At 45.2% G+C, this 21,054-nt stretch overlaps 1 protein-coding gene across 6 annotated transcripts in view; it reads left to right on the forward strand.

Moving 5' to 3' along the window:
- Positions 1-21,054, forward strand: part of FCHO2 (FCH and mu domain containing endocytic adaptor 2) — a 178,154-nt gene that overhangs the window by 16,250 nt on the left and 140,850 nt on the right. For all 6 annotated transcript variants that reach the window (XR_012645764.1, XR_012645763.1, XR_012645766.1 and 3 more), the window contains exon 2: positions 19,125-19,216. Coding sequence is in view for 2 of the 6 variants with exons in the window: in XM_074995423.1 (XP_074851524.1) it covers positions 19,125-19,216 (92 nt within the window). In the remaining 4 variants the exon portion in view is untranslated. The remainder of the gene's footprint in view (positions 1-19,124; positions 19,217-21,054) is intronic.

A 21,054-nucleotide genomic window follows, 5' to 3' on the forward strand; every position in this document is an offset into this window, starting at 1 on the left:
CACGTGAATGACAGATGTTAAAATTTTTCGCTTCAAATCTTGTTACCATCATTCTCGCACTCACCGGTTTGTATCCTAATAGTGCTTCTCTAGCTCTTTTGCGAAGAAGGAATCTGATTATGCAGAAGATGCTGAAGTTGGTCCAAGAGAAGAGAGTGTTGAAGATCAGAAGGGATGTTTCAATGCTTGGGATTCTTCCACCACAGGAGCAGGACTCTACACTTCTCCTTATTGAACCGCATCAGATTTCTTTTGGCCCAGTCCTCCAATTTATCCAGGTCCCTCTGGATTCTCTCTCTACCCTCCAACGAATCTGCCTCTCCCCCCAGTTTTGTGTCATCCGCAAACTTGCTGAGGGTGCAATCCAGTCCCTCATCCAGGTCATTAATAAAGATGTTGAAGAACACCGGCCTCAGAACCAAGCCTTGCGGCACGCTGCTTAAAACAAACCACCATCCAGATATTGAGCCATTGACCACTACCCATTGGGCCTGACCATCAAGCCAGCTTTCTATCCATCTTATAGTCCAAGGATCCAATCCATATTTCCTTAACTTATGGACAAGAATGTTGTGGGAGACCGTATCAAAAGCCTTGCTGAAGTCAAGGTGTATGACATCCACTAACTTCCCCATGTCCACAGAGCTTGTTACCTCGTCATAGAAGCTAATCAGATTGGTGAGACAGGACTTGCCCCTGGTGAATCCATGTTGGCTACTTTTGATCACTTTCTCTTCTTCCAAGTGCTCCAAAATAGTTTCCTTGAGGATTCCCTCCATTATTTTCCCTGGGATTGAGGTAAGGTTGACGGGTCTATAGTTCCCTGGATTGTCCTTTCCGTTTTTAAAGATGGGCACTATGTTTGCCTTCTTCCAGTCATCCGCTATCTCCCCCGATCTCCAAGAGTCTTTAAGGATAATGGCCAAAGGTTCAGCAATGACCTCTGACAATTCCCTCAGTACCCTGGGGTGCATTAAATTCAGACCCATGGACTTGTGCACATCTAGTTTTTCTAGGTAGCTCAGAACTTGTTCCTTCCCCACAGATGGCTGCCCTCCACCTTCCCATACTGCATCGTCTAGGACTGTCATTGGGAAGTTGACTTTGTCTGTGAAGACTGAGGCAAAAAAAGCATTGAGTACTTCAGCTTTTCCTGCATCATCTGTCACTAGGTTACCTCCCTCATCCAGTAACGGCCCCACACCTCCTCTGATAACCTCTTTATTGTTCACATGTCTGTAGAAACCCTTCTTGTTAGTCTTCACATCCCTTGCCAGCTGCAGTTCCAATTGTGCTTTCGCTTTCCTGATTACTGCCCCTGATTCTCCAGCTGTATGTTTATACTCCTCCTTAGTCAACTGTCCACGTTTCCATTTCTTGTATGCATCCTTTTTGAGTTTAAGCTGACTAAGGATTTCCCTGTTAAGCCAAGCTGGTTGCCTACCATGTTTGCATTTCTTACTACACAGCAGGATTGTTTGTTCCTGTGCCTTCAGTAAGACTTCTTTAAAATAGTGCCAGTTCTCTTCAACTCTTTTCCCCTTCATCTTCGTTTCCCAAGGGATCCCGCTCATCTGTTCTCTCAGGGAGTTAAAGTCTGCTCTTCTGAAATCAAGGGTCTATGTGTTACTGCTCACCTCTCTTTCTTTTGTGCGGCTCGTGAAATCTACGATCTCATGGTCGCTGCAGCCCAGGTTCCCTCCCACTTCTATTCTTCTACTAGTTCTTCCCTGTTTGTGAGCCGCAGATCAAGTTGCGCACGTCCCCTTGTTGGTTCCTTCAGCACATGTACCAAGAAGTTATCCCCAGCATTCTCCAAAAACTTCCTGGATTGTCTGTGTGCTGATGTATTGGTCTCCCAGTAAATGTCCAGATAATTAAAGTCTCCCATGAGAACCAGGGCCTGTGATTTGGAAGCTTCACTTAGCCTCATTTATCTCATCTCCCTGATCTGGCGGTTGATAACAGACGCAAACTACAACATTGGCTCTGTTACTTCCACCTCTAAACTTAACCCAAAGACACTCAACTGGATTTTCTCCTTCCTCATACTGGAGCTCTGAGCAATCAAACTGCTCCCTCACATAGAGCTTCCCTCCCAGTTAAACTGCCAGTGCAAGCCACCTGCCCCCCTCCCCTCCCCTGGTTCAACCTACCTCCCAGTTAAACCAGCCGTGCACAGCTCCGGTTCAAGCTGCCTGTATGGCTCTGGTTCAGTACCCCAGTCCCTGGTTCAACCCCGCTGCTAGGTCACCACCCACACCTGCCCTGGTTCCGGCTCAACCCCTCTGCCCCCAGCCTGACTCACCAGCTGAGGAGGGCTCCAGCTCACCACCCCCGCGCACGGCTCCAGCTCAGCTTCATCCCCGTTAGCCCTTCCCACGGCCCCAACCCACTGCCAGATTTAACCCTCCCCAACTGCCCCCTCCTACCCCAGGACTTACTTTTCTGCTGCTTCCCTGGCTGCAGAACATGTGTTCTGCCAGGGAAAAAGCCAGACCTCCAGTCAGGCAAAATCTGGGTTTACGTGAGGGCACGTGGAACAGAACCCTTGCATACTTTGAGACCTTACTGTAATTAAGCCAGAGGACCATTTCCATATGTAGTTTTTGAATAATTATCTATTTGATGTTTCCCAGAAAATACATTTTTTTTCCCCAGGGAGTCATACTTAAATTGAGTATAATAGAGTATTTTGCTAATCCTTTTACCACCTTACTGAGAGGGAGTGGAGGAGTTTGCTATTTGAATTTTGGATAAATGATTCTAGGCAAAGTATACTCATACACAAACTATGAAGATACCAGTTAGCAAATAAATCTTAAGTAAAATTGTGTAATCGACCTCTGTCAAATCTTTATCTTATTCATCCTTGAGGAAGAAGACAATCTGTCTAAATATTTGTAATCAAAAAAAATTAAAGCTTGATCATGGACAGAAAAGACTTCTGCTTTGGAGCTTCATGCATTTACTGTTAGCGGATTTTGCTGATAAAACTATGTTGATGGCTCTTCTATTTCTCTTTTTCCTACTGATCGTAAGACAGTAGTATCTGTCTAGTGCAGGCAAAGTAATGATAAACTTAAGAGGTGATACATTGTACACACACTAAATTAGAAGCTAGGCCTGTATTTTTGTGATGTTCTAATAAACCGTGTTAAAATTATGGTCCAAAGTAGAAAGCCCCTTGTACTTTTTACTATTTCAGCAAACGTATAGGAAATCAGTGCTAATGCAGATGTACTTGTTTGGTGTAATAGTGGCAACGAACCAAGCATTTAAATTCAAATTTGCTACATCTAAAATATGAGAATTCCTTCTGGAAAATTTTAAGATGTATTACGGTAGTTCAAAAAAACAGGGAGTTCCTGTAATCTGTTTCCTGTTATGTACAGGTTGTGGAAAAAGTGCATTTAGACTCAAGTTGCTGACAGGGCTACTTCATTTCCATGAGAACATTGCATAATTGTCTATTGCTGATGTTGAAATATCCAAAAGTCAGCTATATTCATTTTCTGTGACCGTCACTCTTTTATATGCATAGTTGGAGTAATAGCCTCACATGGGCCTATTTAGTAGAAGTATTTATGGATAATGGAAACCCCAAATTCTCTTTGCCATGTTTTCTCCCAGACATCTGAGAAGGACTCCCTTTATGACCATGTTAGAGGAGAAGTATCCGTGTGAAGCCTAGCTGCTGAAGGGAGAATCTTGAATGCCTGTAGGGGAAAAAGAAAGCTATACCAGAAGTCCTAAATCGTCTTCAGCCTGTGCCTGTATTGCTTCTTGTGGCCCCCAGTGCTCCTCTGTCTGTCTTTCAGCTTAGAAAACAGACTCTATTTTTGGAGGCCCTGGAGAGCGGTAATCTGTGAGGGAGTGGTGCAATTTGCAAGGTCCCGCTGCAGCTCAGACAGAGAGAGAGAAAACAATGGCAAAAGCTGCCCTGCCCCCCACTCCAACTATCAGCATTTGCCCCTTCTGTGATAAGACCTGTGGCTCCAGAATCGGTCTGGTCAGCCATCAATGAACTCACAAGTAGGAGAGTGGCATCCTACTTGTTATTGAGTGACTGCTGTGAGTTCAGAAAATTTGAAAATTTTTAAAAAAAAAGTTTGACATTTGTCAGCCAGCAAGTCAAGAGTCTTCTGCAATTTCAAATGTGAAACCTCTATCCAACATTTAAGATTTAGTTTAATGAAATATAAGAGTGTGTGTGTGTGTATAAAAGAGAGAGATTTAGTTCTTGCCATTCCTAATGTACTGCTAGCTGCATCTGTAGTTTGACATAGGTAATGAGTATAATGTATTACCTCCTAAATAAAAGTCAAGTTATGTAAAAAATCCACAAATTATACCCTCCTAGATATTGTGAAATTCTGTATTGAGTTGTAAACATGTTTTAATGATCAGATTTATGCCATTGTTTAAGAAATATGTGAAGAATTATCAGCGAGAAACTTGATTTAAATGAATGATTTTTCTCTTGGAGATTTAAATTGATAATTGTATTGATTTAAATCAGGCCACCCTACTTTCTAAAGACCCTTCCATAGCTAAAATCACTTTCCCTTTACATAAATGGGTATAAACACAGGTGGTTTATTGTTAGAGGGAATTTGATCTCACTTTATGTGCACAGGTATCTTTGCTTCACTGTGGAAAAGTGAATTCTTATGGGGAACCAAAAGGAAGCTTCAAGAGTGATCACATGCCTCTACCTGGCAGCACAGGCAGGTAGGTTCAGGTGCCTGGAGCAGCTAGTAGAAATGTAAATCATTACCAGGCATGGAGATGGGCAGTTATGCATATGAGGGAGGAAGAGAGAGGGACCGTTCTTCTTGTTTGCTGTTGTGGCATTCTTGGCATGGAAGCGTAAGCCTTCAATATGTTTGAGGATGGAGGCGTGGGGCAGCTCTGTGCCATCAGACAGCAGAGTGTATACTTCTGGGGGAATTCTGTTCCAGTGTGCAGTACAGAAATTCATGTGTGCATGGAATTTCTCCCTGCCCCCTCCCAAAAAAAATGGGCTGCGGTTTCCTTTAACGCCTCCGTTGCAACTGTCAGGATGATGCCTGCAGCCACTGAGGTGCCATTCATGGATTTGATAATTTGGTTTTCCTCCTGAGGCAAGAACCCAAGTGGAAGAGTTTCCATTTGAGGAAGGTAGATTTCTTAGTGCTAGACATGATAAGCAAAAATCAAAGGTTACTAGAGTTATGGCTTTAATCCCTCAAGATCTCTTAAGAAGATTTGGCATTTCTACTTGCAGATATCATAGACCTGCAGTTTTCTTATTTTTCAGCGTATGTTGCCCACAGAAGATTAAATCAGCAACAACAGAGAAGAAATTTGTCTGGGCCAAAAGGAGAACTGTGTACATCTTCATCATCTTCAGCATGTCTTATGTAGTGTTTGAGAATCTCAGTCCCACTCTGAATCATTTATCTACCTCCACACTGCCCTCTGCCTTTTGGAAAGCCACCTTTCTCACTCTTTCAACTTCCATATGATGCTGTCATTACAGATAGATGGATTCAGGAAATCATTTAGAGGAGTTTCTCCATTCAGTTTAACATTAACCCCTTTTCCTAATCTGTCCATCTTCAGAGATCCCTGTGACCAATATCTGCTAAAAACAGAAGTCCTTTGACTATTGGAAGCAGGTGTCATAGAAGAAGTTTCTCTCAAAAAATTGAAAAATGGATTCTATTTGAGATACTCAGAAGGAGGAAGATCTTCCACCCATTCGAGATCTCTGAAAGCTCACTTCAACAACCTGTTGAATAACAGCAGAGAGGTAGCCATGTTAGTCTGTATTCTAACAAAACAAACCAGCAGCCATGTAGCACTTTCAAGACTAACAAAATAATTTATTAGGTGATGAGCTTTTGTGGGACAGACTCACATATTCAAATCTACAGCATTGTCAGTCTGTACTGGATTGGGTCTGTCCCACAAATGCTCATCACCTAATAAATTGTTTTGTTAGTCTTTAAAGTGCTTCATGACTGCTGATTTTTTTAATCAACAGCCTGATAATTCATGGACATTGACACTGGGAAAAGAATCTGCATATGAAGATACACTGATCCCTCAAAATGTGCAACTCAGGATCCCGCTTCTTCCCCCATGTCCAGTTCTGGCTCACACCCTTCCCTGTGCCTGGCTCATGGAAGAACTAATGAATATTTCATCACCCAGTCAATGAACGTATACCAAGAAGGAATCTTCACAGGATGGCTTGAGTTAAATCAAAAGTGGGTTTATTCCTGATAATTTCTTTAGTTCTTTTCGTTAGCTTTTACACTAAATTTGGTACTTCTTGCTACCTGTCAAGTTATGCAAATGTATTTAAACAGCTCTGTAGCTTAACATATGTTAATTCAGAGTCTTCATTTTTATGCTTTGTTATGATACAAAATGGTGAATGGTATTTCTTACTATATGATTTCTTTCTTGGAATTTGTCAACATGAATTTGAGTGGGAATTGGAAATTGTACTATTAAATGTGAACAGAATTAAGTTCTGCTGGTATGAAAAAGGTTGAGAATTACCACGTTAAGGAAGGTAAGAGGAGATAACTTCAGTTTTAGATGTTAAAAGGTGTTCAAGGCCACATTTGTCCAACTGTGGGTCTTGACCCTCTGGGGGGTTGCAAGCAGCTTAGAGGGGGGATCACAGTTGGATTCAGTTTTTCTCTTTGAAAATGCATGAGTCAGGGTCCAGCTTTTTCTCTGGTGGAACACATGTTCTGTAGCCAGGGAAGCAGCAGAAAGACAAGTCCTTGGGTGGGGGAGGACAGTTGGGGAGAGTTAAGCTTGGTGGGGGATGGGGAGGTTAAACCTGGGGTGGGTTAAGGCTGCAGGAGGGAAGAGGTGGAGTTGAGCCAGAGCTGCACATGGGGGTGGTGAGCTGTGCTGTTGGAGGGGGGTGTTGAACCAGGATGGGGATTTGAATCTGGCTGGGCAGTTTGAATCTTGAGTGGGAGGATGGAGTCGGGGCTGCTCATAGGGGGTTTGAATGAGGGTGGGGATTGAGCCGGAGTGCCAAGCTTGGGGGTGGTGAGCCAGCAGGGGGTTGAGTTGGGGCCAGGGGGGTTGAGCCAGAGCCATGCCTGAGGGGTGGTGAGCAGGAGCCAAGGGTGAGGGGGGTGAGCCGGCGCCATATGTGGGTTGTGACCAGGGCTGGGGTGGGGTGGGGGTTGAGGCAGGGTCAGGGGGAGCATGATTTTGAGTTGTACCTGACTTGTGTTAATGCGAGTTAAGCACAACTTGAAACCGCGCATTTCAAGGGTTTACTATAGGAACTGGGGGCCAGCTGTGAAGAGCGGGGTCATGTGTGTACTCTGGGTTCGCATACTCTGAGACATTACTGTACAGCATATTTTAGCTTTACTCTTGGAGCAGTGAGGGTGGGGGGTCCACACAAATTCATTTAGCATTTTAGGGGGTTGTGGTATCATAGAGTTTGAGAACCCCTGGTTCAAGGTGTTTAGAAATGTTAGATAGTGAAGTGTGGAGTTTATGGCACTTATGTTGGTTTAGCTTGTGGAGGCCAAATAAATATTAAGGAAATAGGAAAAAAATATAAAATAGAAGAAAATAGAACCGAATTTTAAGAAGGGAGTGTTTAAAAATGGTTCCTCTGCAAAAAATTAATGGCATACTTAAAAACGTGCCGAGAAGATTTTTGTCTTCCGAAGAGTTGCTGTGTTCATGTTTGGAAACAAAATATAGACAGGAATGCAGTTGTTTGCCTTATTGCCTTCATAGTTTGGAAGCAGGAATGGAGTTCCTACATCAGTTAAAAACTGTCATAAGCAGTCGCCTGTTATTGAACCAGTATCCAAAGAACTGTTTTGGAGTTTTATATTAGTCTGCAGTGCAAGTATGCAAAGCAAATCAGCATGGTAAGTGAGAAGGGGGATAGGTATTGATCTGTCTAAGTTTAGCATTTGGAGATAGCCTATGTAGAGTAAATAAATACAGTTCTAGCTTCTGCTCACCTTCATTTGCCAGTTATGCGTTCTTTGATCTTAAGGTATTTTCTGACTTGTGTCCCTGTGTATGCAATACTAACAATTCTTTTTCATTGGGTTTAGTAACATTGCCCTTATGTAACCAACCAGTCTCGGGTTCCCCAGAAACGAGGCTGCACCCAGAAGGCGAGTGCTATATTTGGTTTATTGAAAGCACGTGACACCCGTGACGGGAGCCCCGGAGACGCCGCAGTCACCAGTGGGGGGGAAAACCCGATGCGTCAGAGCTTCGCTCGGGGAGAGGCTCTGTAACAGGCCTCCTAACACTAGCTGATAAAGCTGAACTCATTAACATAAGATTGCCTATGCATTTCTTATCACAATCTCTTGTGGCCTACTGCCAGCGTAGCCTTGAAGTCTTGGCAAGTGTGCCTTGTTCTACAGTAGTTCCCATGACAGTTATTTTGCAGCTTTTCACCTTTCACAGACTGGTCTGTTTAGATTCTCCTGAGCATTCACAGAGGGGTCGGACTGCACTCTCGACCGTTACAATGTCTTCTCGCACCCTACACTCCTCCCCGTGACCCCTTTGTGAATTCCGAGGCTAGTAGGAATCAAGTGAGGTGGTTGATGCTCTTCTGGCAACACACTGTGCACCTGTGGAACAGACTTGACAACAGCATATGAGAGCGGTAAAAGCAAAGTTTTGCAAAAGGGTATAGTTTTGCAAGAGCGCAGGAGTGGCACTGACGCCTATAAAGCATGTGTTCATGAGCTGTCCCACGGCCATACTGTGGGGCAGACAAAAGGCAGACGCGTTGATGGCAGTTTGTGCCAATGCTACCTGTACATTGGAGCTGTTACTGATACGTGGGCCCCACTTTGAGGCCGTTGCTATAGCAGTCCAGAGGTACCCGTGACCCACCCCATTAAGGGGATCGGGGTTCGTACAGTAATGGGCAACGCCCATGACCCGCTCAGTGTTCTGCAAGCCTACACCACTGCTAGGATTTGCTTTTCCGGGGGGTGTACCCATTTTCGGCTTCGCAGAGGGTTTGTGACCAGAAGCCGATAGGTTTTTTTCGCTGGGTTCCTACCTGCTGCCACAGACCCCAGGATGCCACGTCGCCGACGGTTGTTACCTCCAGTTCAAATGGTTGGCCCTGCAGCGGTGCAGTGAGGCGGGTGTGTGCTGCCACCGCCTCTTTGCAGAGATCAAAGGCTTGTTGGTGGTTCTCTGTCCAGTTCCACTGGGTGGCTTTGCGCACAAGCTCCTGTTACGACGGTGTCTAGGGCAGCTTGAACGGTCAGTTCATCTGGTCCTGAGATCATAACGTCGTCGATGTAGTAGTAGCAGGCCCTCTGGTCAGGAAGGTCTAGACGCTCCAGATCGGCCTGCACTAGCTGATGACAGATCGTCGGGGAGTGCTTAAAGCCCTGTGGTAACACGGTAAACGTGTACTGCTTTGTTAGCCACGTGAAGGCAAACTGCTCCTGACTCTCGGGATGAATGTCAATAGTGAAAAACGCATTGGCCAGGTCTATGACGGCATGCCATGGCAAGGCCACCATGGTGATGCACCCCAGGATGGTAACCATGTCCAGAACTACGGCCGTTAGCTCCGGGGTTACCTTATTCCCGATAGTCCACTGTCATGCGCCACGATCCATCCGGCTTCTTCACTGGCCAGATGGGGCTGTTGAAGGCGCTCAGCATGGGGCGAATAATCTCCACCAGTAGCAATGCATCAATAGTGTCACTAATCTTGTGCTCTCCACCAGGAATGCGGTACTGCTTGACTGACGCCAGGGTCTGTGGGACCGCCAGGCACACAGGGTCCCATTTGGGATGTCCCCGCAGTAGGGGCTCCACAGTTTTGATTGCCCCAGTGTAGAGGGGGTGCCCAAAGGCAAACAGCTCATATTGTGTGTCCACACACCGGCCACGCAAGACGTCCATTCCAACGATGTATTCACCTAACGGTGCAGCCAGTACAGTCGCCTGAAAGGGAGGGCTTTCCCCAGCGTTAGGGTGACCTCCACTGAATAAGCGGTGGTCTCCGCTCCTCTGAGGCCCTGCACGACCACCGCGTGACCCGCAGTCTGGGTAGAATGCAGAATGGTCACCTCAGCTCCAGGGTCTAACAGAGCTAACACATGCTGCTCCCCTCCCCGGGGCCACTTGATGGTTAACGGGACGAATGGGCGCCGGTCCCCTGCTACCTGTTGCACCACCACAGCCCGTACTGCAGGGGACCCGCCTCCCCGTCACTTCCTAGGGGGAAGGGTCCAGTCGACCGGGGCGCTGGGCTCAGTCCTCCCCCCAGCTTCTGTACCTTTCTGTGGTTCCTGGGTCTCGCCCGCCCTCTTGGAGGCACCCACATCCTCACTCCCCTGGGTAGGCGGCAGTTGTAACCAATGCTTGTACAAGTCTGGTGTTGGCAAACCATTGATCTCCTCACAGGGGACTCCTGCCTTCAGCAAGTCCATCCACATGGTTCTCTGGGTCACCCACGCATGCCCTCTCTCCTGTCCAGGGGCTCCCGCCCGACCACCTTTTCCTTTTGTGGCACAGACCGCTTTCGCGCCTATAACAGCCTCTAACTGCATCAACGTTCCCACCAAGTCACCTACAGTCCCGTCCGCTGCCATGACCATGGCCATAAGGGAGGCCTTCAGCTCGAGAGGGGCAAGGCGTAACAGAGTGGCCTTGATGGATTTCTGGACTGCTATATTGTCTGGTCCCATGTCAATGAAAGCCACAGCCCACGCCATGCCCAGCTGCTGCAGCACATTCACCCCTTTTGGGATCACACGCCAGGGCCTCACCAGTGCTTCCAGTTCCCCCGGGGAGGGGTAGACCTCGTCCACCGCCGCAGTCAACCAGTGGTACAGGGATGGCGCTTCCATGGCGTTTCCCTGTGCATCAGTTATACCTTGCGTAGTCTGCAGTGCCTGTCTGACCTGTGAATCCTGGGACAACGTGTCCCATCTGGTGGAGTTCTGCAAGCAGCAGCAACACAATGTTGCCCACGTCCCACACATACACTAGCCAGGCCAACAGGCCTTCCCCTGGCTTCTGCTTAAAACTCTTCACCATCTCCTGCAACTCACTTGTCTTAAACGTTCGCCAGACCTCATTGCAGCAACCTCCTTCTGCCCTCAACTCCTGAATGGGGTGCGCCTGTCTCGGGTCGGTTTGCACAGCCTCCTCGTTCACCACCTCCTCAGACAAGGAAGAGCTCCAAGTGTTCCCATCCCAGGTCTCAGGGTCCCAAGTGGCTAGAGCAAGGACCGCGTGCACTTGGGCCGCTGACACCGGTTCTTTCCCTAGTTTCACGCGCCGCCGATTTGCAGCTCTCACCACCAATACCTCCACAATGATGGGTTAACTCTTGCATCCTTTCGGACTGCGAGGTAACCACCTCCTGCGCTATTGCCTGCGCATCCTCCAAATCGCGACATTTCTGCTCCTTTCCTGCCAGCGCCTTCTGCAGGCAGAGAAGCTCATCATCCAGGGCCCGGAGGGCAGTTAGGAAAAGCCATGCTAGCTCTCCCAACTCCCTTTTTTCCGTCCCTGGCCGGCGGCTCAGCCGCAGCCAACGCAACGCCCCTTCTACCTGTACTGGCGTCACGCCTGCCACATCCTGCAACTCCGGCCAGTCTGCCAGGGGCTGCCCAACAGGCCACCATCCGCACTACCGGCCCCCATCGCTCCATCGAGGGCCATCCTGGTATGCGCTGCAGGGACAGCACTGGCTTCCCTGCCTCCCCCGCTTTCGACCAAAAAGGCATCGTACCCTCCCACCCACCAGTTTAAACCCTCTCAGCCCCAAACCGTCTCCCTGCCTAATTCATACAAAATACACTCACTGCCACTGGTGCTCCTTCGTCAGGTTGCCACTGTCTCTGTGTGGCTCCCCTCAGCCTTCCTACTCCCTGCACTCCTCCTGTGGTGTGGCTAGTTCCCTGCCCTGCTTCACTGAAAAGGGACTCAATTTAATTGGTTTAACAGCTGGATCCCTCCTGCTGGCCTTTAAACCAATTAAAATGAGTTCCATTTTAGTGTGACAGGGCAGTGACTGGCAGCTGAAGGAGGAGTCATGCAGCAGTGGCGGGAGCTGCAAATAGTGCCTTAAAGAGCCACATGTGACTCAGAGCCTCCCGGCCGGCGACCCTTTAAAACTCTAATGACAACCCATATTTGGGTCCCAACACACAGGTTGGGAGTCCTTGAGTTAGACTAATAGTTGAAACAAAAAGACTGCACAAATTAAGTGGAAAGTCTTGGATATATTAGCCAAAACAAGTTATATTTTTAAGTTGTGTATTTTTAGTCAGATTTTTCTGACTTATGAGCTCCAGGAAAATTTGTGCAAGTATCACTTCTTCGATTGTTAAATTTATAAAATACTGTTCTGTAGTTAATCCATTTATAGTTTACTTTAGTGAACTGTATGCAAGGTAGTCAATTTAGATACCTGGAAAAAGACTAAATTGGTACATAGTCGGATGGGTAGCTGTATTAGTCTGTAGCCTCACAAAAACACGCAGTCCTGTGGAGCCATGTTAGGCTGTAGAGTCACAAAAAACAAGCAGTCCTTGTGGTCTTTAAGGTGCTGCAGCACTCCTTGTAAATTTGTACATACTTCTATGTATAACTACAGCTAAATCAATCTACAACTAGCTGAACTTTGTGTTCACCTTATTTAGAGCATTTTGAGGAGTAGTAACCTGAAAATTAGTTATAAGATTAATGCCTTTAAGATTATTTGGAACCAGTAAAGCAAAAATTAAAATAAAACTATTAGGTAGATGAATAATAGTCAGACTGAAATTCAAGAGCCCTAAGTGCTCTTGAATCTGTGTTCTGTGGCTCTTTGCAGAGCATAATAAAGCACTTATTTTAATAACCGTCTTTAGATAATAAAATAATACTTGTAATTTTTCTGTGAGAATAATATATGATAAATATTTCCCATCACTGTTTTTGAAACATGTATATAGTATGAATTACTGTAATAAATTAAATGGTGCATTCACACTATTGTGGCTCTTTTGAGTAATGTAATGTTGATCACTAATTTGGCTCCTGAATCACTGAGGTAGATGAAAGAAGGTATTTCAGTTCAAATTGCTATTGTATTGTTTAAGAGCAGTATAAAACACCTTTTAAATATGCTTAGTACATTGTGGAGGTTGTCAATGCTACTTAACGCTCTTCAATCTAAATATCAAAAATACAATTGAGTAGGTGAAGGGAGGTTGGAGGGGACAAAAGAGAGATTAATGGTTTTAGCCATTTTACCAAATATGAAAGAGGGAGATGTGACAAAAATTTGGCACAGGTTTGAATTTGAGGAAAGGGGAATGTGGAAAGTGAGTATGAATGACCAGGAGGACTGAGGAAGAGTTAGCAGTGATGGAGATGAGAAGAAGGATAGGTAGCATAGAAGGAGAGATGAATTCAGAGTTGGACAAGTTGGTTTTGAGAGGGGTGGAGGAGAGACATCCAGGAGAAAGTATCATAACAAGAGGAAGATAGAGGAGTCTGGAAAGAATGGGAGAGACTGTATGAGAGAGGTTTAAGTTCTCAATAAAGAGATAGTAATACACCATGGGACTGTATTAGGACAGGCCATTCATGTAGAGGAAAAAGAAGAGTTGAGGAAGGATGGACCCTTTGGGACCACCAACAGAGGTGGAGGGACAGGGGGAAAGAATGCAGCACTGAAGGAGCACCCTGCAAAGTGGAGGAAGTGAGAATAATGAAGGTAGAATAATAAAGTCGTCCAAGGAAAAAGAATCTTCTGTGTAGTATAGAAAACATACATTCAAAAGAACAGCCATGGCTTGGCAAGGATTTCGTTTGTGACTGCTGGTTCAACTTTTTCGGTGTTTTTGTAGCTGTGTCCAGTGACAGACAAGAGGCAGGTGAGGGGGCTTTTATTTTTTAAATTAGATAAACTTACATTGGTGGAAGAAGACAAGCATATACACAGTTTTCTGAAGCTTTGCTGAAGAATTACTATGTAGTCTCTGGCTTCGTCTACACTACGAGATTAATTTTATATTTAATACATTTAAATATTTAACCTCAATATTAGGAATTCAAATAGCGACCACAAAGCTTCTTGAAATTCGACCCACCATTTTTCCATGTCAATTCTCTTCATGCCTGGTGCTCTGAGCAAGTTTGACAGCATGAACGCTGCATTGTGGGTACCTATCCCACAGTGCCTTAGCCCCTGTTGCTTGTGGGTGTTTCATGTTGGAATCCCAGAGTTCCAAGCCCTGTCCCAGAATTCACTGCATCGCTAACCATGCGAAAAAAGAACTGGAGATTGCGCAATTTCCTGCTACAGCATTCCTGCGCGTGCATGGATCCACGAACGCTCGAACTCAAAGCACAGATCGTTTCAGCAACCACAATGGCTGTCACGCAATTGGTCCTTCAGTTACAAAGCTCAGTGACACTTGGCTATCATACTGGATATGGTGCTGCTGCTGCTGCTGCTAAGGGTGGTTTAGAACCACAAATGTCCCAACTGCGGTCCAAGAACCCGGAGCTGTCAGCTGCATTGACTGCATTGCCAACAGTGGAGCCATGGTTTTGGACACGAGAGACCAGCACACGCTGGTGGGATCATATTGTTTTGGAGTCCTAGGATGATCAGCAGTGGGTGCAGAACTTTCACATGCACAAGTCCGCCTTTATGGAACTTTGTGATGTACTTGTGCCTGCTCTGAAGCACAGCAACACCAAAATGAGGCAGGCTTTAACGATTTGTAAGTGAGTGGCAATTGCACTGTGGAAGTTGGGAACCCCCAACTGTTACTGATCAGTGGCAAATCAGTTAGTTGGGGTGGGCAGATCTACAGTGGGGTCTGTGGAGGTGGCCCATGCAATCTGTCAGCATCTCCTTAGGAAGACTGTGACTCTGGGAGATGTGTAGGCCATGGTGGATGACTTTGCTGCCTAGGGCTTTCCTAGCTGCGGTGGGGCAATAGGTGGCATGCACATCCCAATCATGGCCTGGGCCTACCTAGTGTCAGAGTATTTTTATTTGAAAGGGGTGCTTCTCTGTGGTCATGCAGGGGTTGGTAGATCACAAAGGTCATTTTACCAGCAGCAAAGTTGGCTGGTCAGGGAGGATTCATGATGTGCGCATATTCAGAAATTCGGGACTGTACTGAAAGCTCCTTGATGGGATGTTTTCCCCTGATTGGAAAATCAAAATTGGCAACGGGGAGATACCCATTGTTATATTGGGCAGTCTGGCTTACCCCATGCTTCCGTGCCTGATGAAACCATACACAGGAGCTCTGGACCCAGAAAGAAAAACTATAGCCACAGACTGAGCAGGTGCAGAATGACTGTGGAATGCACCTTTGGGCATTTGAAAGTGAGGTTCAGAACTTTATTGACCTGTTTAGATGTTTCTAATGCTAGTATCCCTACCCTTATAGTGTGCACTATTTTGATCAACTTATGTGAATCAAGGCAGGAGACTTTGTCTATCTGGAATTCTGAAGCAGAGGCAATAGGCAGGGGTTACTCATAGCCGTCTACACTGCCATCTACCAGTAGCCACCCTCAGGCTGCAGCAATAAGAGATGCTTTAAGTAACAGTTTTATGGCTGGTCTGTAACACATGTTACCTATGTGTGTCTCTGCCATAATGCCAATAAATGATACCGTGCCATAATGAATGAATGCTCTTGGTGGAAGGGGGTTAAGTTGCAGTAAATAGAATGCACTTGGTGGACAGCTGTGGCTTTAGCGTCTCCCCCACAACCCTTCCAGTTCCCTTAGCTGTGCGTCTGCTGTAGACCAGGGAGTATCACTGGCCACCTGTGCCTTCAGTGGCACTGACCCTTCCCCCACTTCCCCATTTTGATTTGTGTTCCTCTTCTCCCCAACAAGAAATCACACCAAGCTCAAAGGAATGATTTTATTTTGTGGGGAGGAGAGGTTTAAGTGACTGGGAAAAGAAGCCTTCTCAAGGGTGCTTGAAGAGCCTTTTGTAGTGGCCCTTGGGGCGGGAGCAGCAGGGTAGCCTGGACCTCCCTCTTCATGTGTGGGGGCCACGACAATGAGGGTTGGGTGACCTTTCCTCAAGAGAATTTGGCCAGTGGGTACCAGCTGATGCCCTGCTGGAGTGTGAATCCCTCTGCAGCTGCTCAGTCTGCTCAGTAACAGCCTTTACAAGCTTTTACTTGATCTCGGTCTCATTTGCTGTGATCTCAGACTGCTTTGCTACGGCCTCATTCATCTTTGACAATTCCTGCTGCTGGAAGTCAAGCATTCTCTAGTTAAAGTTTACTTGACTTTGACGCCACTCAGCTGTACTGTGACGCCACTAAACCAGTGTCCTTTTTGAGGTTCTTGTGCTTTGCCGCAGTGTTCTCCATGTGCTGCAAGATCAGATCTTGTTTGCATTTTTTGCATTTTCTGGTTTTCTCTGCAACACTGGGCACTGGGTCTGGAAAATGAATGTCAAAATTAAGATACAATTCACATAATATGCTTTGAAGTGCAATGAATGGGTCTCTGTGTATTATCACTGAATGTATACTTTTGAAGGACACATGGGTTATTAAGGATGGGACAGTAAGTGTGCATTTCACAATACCTTACCTTGCCATCACTTATCCAGCACAGTGCTTTGTGGACATGGTAAGGTATAAGCAGTTGCCCTCTTTGGGCAGAAATGGGAAGATCTGCAAAGTAGGTGCAGTTCCCAGGTGTCCTGGCCAGGCATCCTGTGGCAGTGAAAAATGGACCTCTGCATGTGGGGGTTTGATGCACAATAAAAATAATGTAAAGAAAAAAAAAAATCCAAAGAGAGGCTGGATGCGAAGGGACATGGGAGAGGAGATGCTCAGCAGAGCCTGGCAGCCACATGACACTGTGGAGTCCTGGAAAAGGAAAAGAAATGCTGAGGGAAGGGGGATTGGGAGGAGAAATGCCCAGCAGAGCCCGGCAGCTGTGGAGCACGGAGGGGAGGTGGGGCCAAGAAGATGCAAAGAAATGCCAAGGTAAAGGGACATGGCATGGGAAAAGCACAGCAGAGACTGGCAGCAGGGGAGTTCTGAAAAACAAAAAGAAATGGTGGAAAAGAAATGCTGGGGGAAGGCAACATGGCATGGGAAAAACCCAGCAGACCCTGGCAGCCATGTGGCACTGGGGAGTCCTGGAAAATGGAAGGAAATGGTGGAAAAGAAATGCTGGTGGAAGGGGACATGGAATGGGAGAAGCACAGCAGAGACTGGCAGCAGTGTGGCGTGGGGGAGTGATGAAAAATTAAAAGAAATGTTGGTTGGAGAGGGACATGGTGGGGCGAACCCTGCAAAGCCTGCAAACCATGTTGTGGGGTGGGGAACGGACCGCCCGCTGGCTGCTGCAGGCCAATGTAAAGGGGCAGGAAGCATATTAAAAAAAACTAACAAACAGATGTGAATTCCCATGCTTCTGCAGTTTGCCAAAGAAGACATCACCCTTCTAAAATGAACAAATATGGAGAAAGAACAGCTACTCCTGCTGTGTGACCAAAAGCCTCTAAAATTTGCTAAAATGCTGTGTGGAGCCATGACACCAGATCGCAATCTGGTGGCAAGGTGTGTGCTACCATGGAAGCCACAACAAGTCAGGCCTGCCTAAGAACCTCATGGAAAAAAAACCCAAAAGTGCCTGGATGAGGCCTTTGAGGAGATCTCCAAAAAGAAGTGCTCCACCCTAAGAAATATTAACAAGCTGAGAGGCGCTGAAGCACAGCTAGCAAACCTGTACCCATGCACAACCCTATAGCTATGCCCAACGTGCTTCTAGCATGCAGAATAAAGACTCATCCAAACCACTTGCTCCAGCGGCTCAGGGACCGGTGTGGAGGGGACTGCTGTGGAGGGGCCCGCCATGGAAGGGACCCGTTCCAGATCTATGGTGAAGAGTTCTGGGCTGTCTAGAACAACTTCCTCTGTCCCCTGCTAGTTCATCCTTCCTCCTCTTCCATTGCTCTTTCTCCAGGCCACCCTGGTTTTCCGGGCTCACCCCAAGCTCCATACCAGTGCCTCCACAAATGATGTAATTCAGTCCGAGCTCCATGGTGGGGTCACTCACCATAAGCATGTGGAGTTGTTGATATTAGCAGCAGGTCTGTGGAGCTGCCCCAACCACTGTTTGGCTTCCCAGACTTCTTGATAGGCCTGGCAGATTTCTTTAACCTTCACCCGGCGTTGCATAGAGTCCTGGGAATAACCTCAGGTGGCCATCTCGCACGCAATCTCTTGGCCATCCAAAGTCTCTTTGCCACCGATTGGTCTCCCCCAAATGGCAGTGAGATCAAGAACCTCCTAATAGGTCCAAGCTGGGGCTCTTTTGCAAGGCTGAAAAGTGCTAGTCAGATCACTACCCTGAGTGCTCATGATTGCAATACTGGGCTATCAACAATTGCTACTGATTCGTTGTGATGGCTACTGGTGCAGTGCAAGGCTATGGGCAAAGGGAGTTTTTCATAATGGACACCCTTTTTGTTTTGAGGCCTGGGCTGCTGCATTCTAATTAAAATTTTAATTAAAATTTAATCAACATTTCGCCGGCTTACTTTGACCTTCTTCCTTCACATCTGACAGCAATGCACAAAGAAGCAGCCATACTTGGAGGGTCACCGCATAGCTTTGTGGGATACATACACAACACTTCAGGAGGCTAACGAATTCTAATTAATGGCATGGTGCTTCCACACTTGCCTTGATTCGAGATTTTAACTTTGAATTTGATGCTATCCGTGTGCCGTAGTAATGGATATTTTGTAATTGGTATTATGGCTCAAATCGAGTTAACAGTATCACATGTGAAGACAGTCACATTTTAATGTCAAGCTCTAAAGCCTTGAAATTCAAATTTATCTTTTAGAGTAGACTCAGCCTCTCTCTATGGCTTACTTATAGATTGATAGGTTGGAGTGTATCAAGAAAAGGTGGACAGAGTTTGAGGCATAGAGAAAAGCCAGCCCGTGTGAGGAAGGTGAAAGTTAACCAACAGTTACAATATACAGATACAGTTCCTTGTTCTATAATTGTTGTAATTAGTTGTGCTTCATAGTTTTGATTTTAAACTATAAAATTCTTTTTACTGATCTTTAGGGGGAAAGGAACAATGGCTTTGATGTCCTCTATCATAACATGAAACATGGACACCTATCAACAAAAGAACTAGCAGATTTTATAAGAGAAAGGTAAGTGTCTACCTTTGCTAGTCCTGAACTTTAGTACATTTGTGTGCTTACTTTTCAGAGTTTGATCATGTAATGTGATGGTATGCATATTTGTTATGACTTTCACAGGCTCTGATATATTTTCATGTCTCCAGATTCTCTGCTTACAAATGTACATTATCTCTTGCATTTACAGTTTTTAGTTGATTTTCTACTTTTTGGGGTTGATTTAACTGATATTTGCCTTGATGAGCAAAGAACGGTGGAGCTACAGATACCAGAATATTCAATATGTTATCAACTACTGATTTAAAAAAAGTTTAGTCTACTATTGTTTAAAGGAAACAATTGATTTCTTTGGCATTAAAAGCAACGTTCTAGAAAGATTAGCATGGTCATTGTCCATCAAACTAGAACAAACGTACCAGAAGGCTTTAGCATATAATGCCTTGTAAGGTAAAATTCTCAAATTTAAAAAAATAGGAGAAGCAGAGACTTGAAATAAAATAGAGTAAATGGGGACGTGAGAGAAGAATATGACCAATAAACAATAATGCCAACATTTTCGAGATTGGTAGGAGGCTTGCTGCAAGCCTAACAATGTGATGCTTAAACCAACAGAATGTATATGTAATTTTTACATAATAAAGGGTAAATGCTCATATAACAAACACAGTGCAGGCTAACTTTTTTTAATCATATCTTCCATCATTAATGTGACTCATGGCAAAGATATTTTTGGTTTTGTTTCTGCTTATACACATAATGGAGAGAGAAACTAGGATTTTGTAATTTGAGTTTATGAAATGACTTGAGAAAAGAGTTCTTAATATCAATTTAATACTGTGTAATCTTATAATAGGGCTCAATTTTATTTAGATACATTTAGATTTGTGGAACTCTTACTCTAAATCAGCATTGGGTAACTAAGAAGAGTGAGTGGGCTGCAGAAGCCCACAGTCCACTGGGGTCCCATCTGTGGCCCACAAACCCCAATTTGTCCCTCTCACCCACACGCCTCTCACACATAGGGCACTGGAGTCCGGCACTTCTTACTCCTTCCTGTCCCTACCAGCAAGAATTCCCTTTAAATGTGATTAGAGTGTAAATTGATCCATGTTGTCTTTTTCGAGTTTGGAGGCAATAACCCTGACTTTCAAATTGACCCTATTTAGTGGAATATTCATACTGAAACGTAATGGCTGTTAAATGTCAGCATTAATATGTTTAAATAGCTGAATGGTTTAGTAGTCCCTTTCAGTTAATGTGTTTATCCCACAAACTCAAACTAGTTCCCACATCTTCCCAAATGGCAAAATCTGTGGATATTCCTTACTGAGTTGCCAAAAATTCCAAATTCCTGTGACATCTTGTACAATGTAACTGTTTTTCTTATCACTGCAGAGATCTGCAGTGCGTAGAACACTATAAACCAAATTTAATAGTTGTTTACATGAATGATGTTGTATTGATGTTAATTTCTATCTGAATTTGGGGAAAATCTCCTATTTTGAGTTACCTGAAGGTGCTTATAGACATTTTATTCTGCCTCACTCAAATACTGTAGAAGCTGGAGGTCCTTGTTGCACAATTTAGGTCTGTGTTGTTGTGGATTATGCAGTGCTTTTACTATGTTAATAGTTTTACAACATTCACAGTAGAAGTATTCTGAAATATTAATTTTTAAAAAATCAAACTGAGTTTTTTATGTCACTTAGCACCCACATTTCAGTAGATTCTGTCCAAATGTGTATGAAAACAGTCCCCAAAGATATTATAATATAAGAAAGTAATGAACTTACCAAGGAAAGTGGAAGAGGTATAAAATATATATAATTGTTAGGGTAGCTGACATTTAC

Source organism: Carettochelys insculpta, chromosome 5 (assembly GCF_033958435.1).
Source record: "Carettochelys insculpta isolate YL-2023 chromosome 5, ASM3395843v1, whole genome shotgun sequence".
Taxonomy (NCBI): Eukaryota; Metazoa; Chordata; order Testudines; family Carettochelyidae; genus Carettochelys; species Carettochelys insculpta.